General features: G+C 41.8%; 1 protein-coding gene across 1 annotated transcript in view; it reads right to left on the reverse strand.

The window, feature by feature from the left end:
* Positions 1-3,936, reverse strand: part of Fam107b (family with sequence similarity 107 member B) — a 167,585-nt gene extending 163,649 nt beyond the window's left edge. Inside the window, exon 1 of the mRNA XM_090318932.1 lies at positions 3,783-3,936. Within this exon, the coding sequence (XP_090175058.1) occupies positions 3,783-3,897 (115 nt within the window). The 5' untranslated portion in view covers positions 3,898-3,936. The remainder of the gene's footprint in view (positions 1-3,782) is intronic.
* Positions 3,937-4,247: the final 311 nt, after the last annotated feature.

The following is a 4,247-nucleotide window of genomic DNA, read 5'->3' on the forward strand; positions in this document are numbered from 1 at the left end:
TTGAATTAAAAGTTTTTAAATGATCATTGACATGAATTTAGAGATAAATAGATGTATAGGTTTATGATAGGATATATATTCTATATACATATATTGCTATATTATATAGATTGATATGTATCTATGACAAAGACTCAGCTTAATTTTAATTATGTTCTTAAATTTATGTGCCAGTGATTGCATATGGAGACTTTTTTTTCTTGAATACTTGTTTATAGAACATGACATTTGAAATATGTAAAAACTCAGCATTAATAAAAAGTTTTAATAAAAAAGTTTTTATGAAATCATAGATTAGTAAGTTATTAGCCAGGATCTGAAGGGATAAAGCAATATTTTAAAATATAATGATGCCACCTTCAGGAGGAAACTTCCAGCTTTTTCAGATGAATTATGACACAATGTTAAGCTCAGGTTCATAGAATTATTGAAACTACCAGGCAGCTATGAACATCATTTTCAAAAATTCTATCCACACCTCCTAGGATGAAATCCACCTCTATCATCTGCTCCAGTTTAATTTTTAGAGGAGGAAAGAAAAACAAAAAGAAACCTCACTACACCAGTCTTGGAGGTATCAATACACTTAAAATCTCTCAAGTCATTCGGAAAAGTCCTTGGTCTAGTTTATTTATAATTTTTCCCTAAACAAATCTGCTCTCTGATTTAGTGTCCCACACCTCAACATGTCTGAGTCCAAAGCTTGTCTTTGCTTTTATTGTTGTTGCTGTCTTGTTCCCTTGTGGTGCTAAGGATTGAACCCAAAGGCCCTGTACAAGATTTGCTAGGCAAGCACTCCATCATGGAGTAACATTCTTGCTCTGGGACTTTAAGACTTCCTTGTTGCTTTTCCAATTGTCATTCTTCTGAAAGAGTTTTCTCTGGCTGTTTTTAAGATTTGTTTTCTCCTTTGGTATGTAATTTTTTTTTGATGAGATAAGTGTGGGTTTTTTTAATGCTCTATTGAAATATCTTGTATATCTTCTCTTTTATCCTGAAAAGTCAATAACTATTTTAGAACGTTTCTCTTTATTCTATTGTACCTTTTATCCTTCTTTCCTGTTTTTACCTTTGTATCTCTGTGATTCCTTCTGGCTAATTAATTCATTCTCTCATCTCTAAATCTGCTATTAATCTCATCAATCTTATTTGTAGAGCTTTATTCATTTATTTTTTATTTTATAGTTTTTTCACGTGAGTGGACACGTTTAGCATTATCCTGCCCTTTTTTCACATTTGCAGTTCCTTGCTTTGTTTTGTTCATGATCCTAGGAATGGAATCCAGAGCCCTGTTCATACTAGAACCCTCTCCTCACTGGTCCGCAGCCTTGATTGTTTAACATAAAAAAATCCAATCATTTGGATACCTGATACATATGCTTCTTCTGTGTCCTGTCTGTACTCACTGTCACTTACAATGTCCTCCTTGTGACATTTCTTGCAAGGGTTCCATGCTGGGAAAGTCAGGCACTGCTAGCCTGCATTCACACAGTCATGAGTGTACCCCGTGTGCTAACACCCACACTGTGCTGTGCTTTTAAATTTTGATTTGGGGATCATTTCAATTTGTGATGGAGTCACCTGGATATAACTCAGTCTTAAGGTGAGTAATGACTACCACATACTACACACATGTGCACATACACACACAACTTCCTAGTGGTTTTGGTTCTGTGGAGAATCCTAATATTTTATTCAGCTGGCAACAATGAGGGCAGACCAATATACAGCCAAGCATCACTTAACAATAGGATACGTCCTTGGACAGTATCATTAGGTAATCTCCTGTGGGAACGGCACAGGGACCATGTATGCCAACTTAGATGGCAGAGCCTGCCCCAGACCTAGGCTAGGTAAAGCAGACAGTTTCTAGGATCCTGTAGAGCACATGGCTGTTTTGAATGCTGAAGCAAGGTGTACCTAACAGTATTTATGTAAGCATATCTGACCATAGAAAAGGCACTGTAGAGATACAGTATAAGACACAAAAGTAAAATGGCTCACCTAGGTATAGGCCTGACCATAAATCCAGCTTGCAAGTCTGGAAGGTGCTCTGGGTGACTGGGTGAATGAATGGATGGTAATCTGGGTTTCCAAAAAGTCAGAAATCCAAATTTCAAAATGTAGCCAATTAAATAAAAAAAATGTTTTCAGCCAGACACCCCGTGGCTCATGCCTGCAATCCTAGCTACTCAGGAGACTGAGGAATGTAGTTCAAAGCCAGCCTGGGCACCAAAGCCCGTGAGACTCTTATTTCCAATTAACTACCAGAAAACAAGCTGTGGCACTGTGGCTCAACATGGTAGAGCACTATCCTTAAGCTGAAGACCTCAGGCCCAGAGTTCAAGTCCCATGACTGGCCAAAAAAAAAATGTTTTCAAAAGTTTATGAACTTAACAGAATACATCAACAGGTGCAGAGTAGCTTACAAATGGCCTCCTTTTGCTTAAAACATACACACGGGGTATTTTAATCTTATAACATTGAGGTGAAATTAAGCAATTTATTTTAATAGAGCTGTGTCTCGGTAATAGAGCAGTATCTTAGACCTAATTTTTGTTCCAAATACCTCCTTCCTCCATAAATCTTTATTATACTGTCTCTTTGCCTAACAATGAAATTTATACACAGCTTAGGCAGACTTTCAAGTTAATAATCCCAATAGGCCATAATAAATTTTGGAAAGTTGCATACACTGCTCTTATAATTAATCCAGATGGCTCTACCTCTTCTGAAACGTTTTTGGGAGAAGCGCCAAAGGTGGGGGGAGACTGATGACTCACCAAATTGATGGTGCATACCTCACCAATGTGTAAAGCACAAGGGATATTAAGTAAAGTTAGAGCTTAGAGAAACAAGTATCTTTCATCTCCAGCAAAGTTTGAAAATTTTATCTAGCAGATATTTTAAATTTCTGGTGAAAAGTTAAACAATTGCTGATAGCAGAAAGCTGGACTCCATTTATGAAGATTTTATTTAGTTAGAATACATCTATTCTGTCACCCTATCTGAAGGGCTTACAATTCAAGCTCAGAGGATATACACTATTTCTGTGCAACATAGGTAGTCTAGTGCTCTAGGAGGAGGGCTAGCAGAGTTAATTTCCTTCTTTCTGCTCTGATCTGTAAAGAATGCTGATGGGGGAGGTAGGGAGGGGGGAGAGGAGATGGGAGGAGCCAGGCCAACAGCCTCAATGCTGGAGGGTTAAATGAAAGACTACATGCAGGGGTTCTAACTACAAGTCTACTTCAATTTAAAGACCGAACAATAGTATGCCATTCTTTTCTATCTTGCCTTCTCAAGTAGTTACTGTGCTTTGTTATGCAATTCTAACTAAGCAATGATAGCTATGTCCTCTGATCACACATCCCAGCTGATTGTCAAATTTTTATTTCCTTTCTGGGGAGTCACAAACTCGTTTTAACTAGAAAAACGTCTTCTATGCCAAGAGAGCCAACAGAATCGGTTTGGTGCCAGGCTCATCCGAATCTAGCCGTGTTTGCACACAGAAAAAGAAAAAAAGAAAAAGAAAAGAAATCAGATTTAAATCCCAACTCGCCAGGTTTTTACCATGGCAATGTAATACTCAGCAGCCAAATCAGAAGGTTTGCCTCAAGGAGAGCAGGGTCAAAGCCGGGGCTTGCCTAGGCTTGGAGAAGTGATCTGAAACGAAGGACAAGGCCTGCATCTCCCGGATGAAATGCTATTTACAGCGGGGAGAAACCAAAGCCCCACGACAGCTGCGGTGCCACCGCCATGCAAGCAGGTCACACACCGCTCACCTTCACAGTCGGACCCCGGACGCCCCCCGGACGCCTGGCCCTGCACCAGCGCCGGGTTAGAGACCCAAAGCCCGGTGCAGAAGGCCACGAAGGCAGCCGAGTTTGCACACCCCATGCTGAGCCAGCAGGTGCAAAACACCGCCGCTCGCCGGCCGGGGACGCCCAGCTCAACCGAGAGGGCGGGGACAACCCGCCAGCGCGTTGCTAGGACCAATGAGGCAGCTCGACCCAGGGTTCCCATTGGCTCTGACGAAAACCGGGGCGGGAAGAAGCCAGGAGCCTCTTCCGGTCCCCCTCGGGCCGGAGCATGCGCACTACCGCTTGCGCGGGCGACGCACTACAGCTATTCGCCGACCGCTCGTGAGAAAAGGCGGGACCTTCACTTTGATTGGCGGCGACTCGGAAACACCGGCGCGGCGGACCGGATGCAGTGGGCGGGCGGGAACGCGAAGTCTCCGCGGTGCC

Source organism: Megascapheus bottae, chromosome 26 (genome assembly GCF_031878675.1).
Source record: "Megascapheus bottae isolate mThoBot1 chromosome 26, mThoBot2.hap1, whole genome shotgun sequence".
Classification (NCBI taxonomy): domain Eukaryota; kingdom Metazoa; phylum Chordata; class Mammalia; order Rodentia; family Geomyidae; genus Megascapheus; species Megascapheus bottae.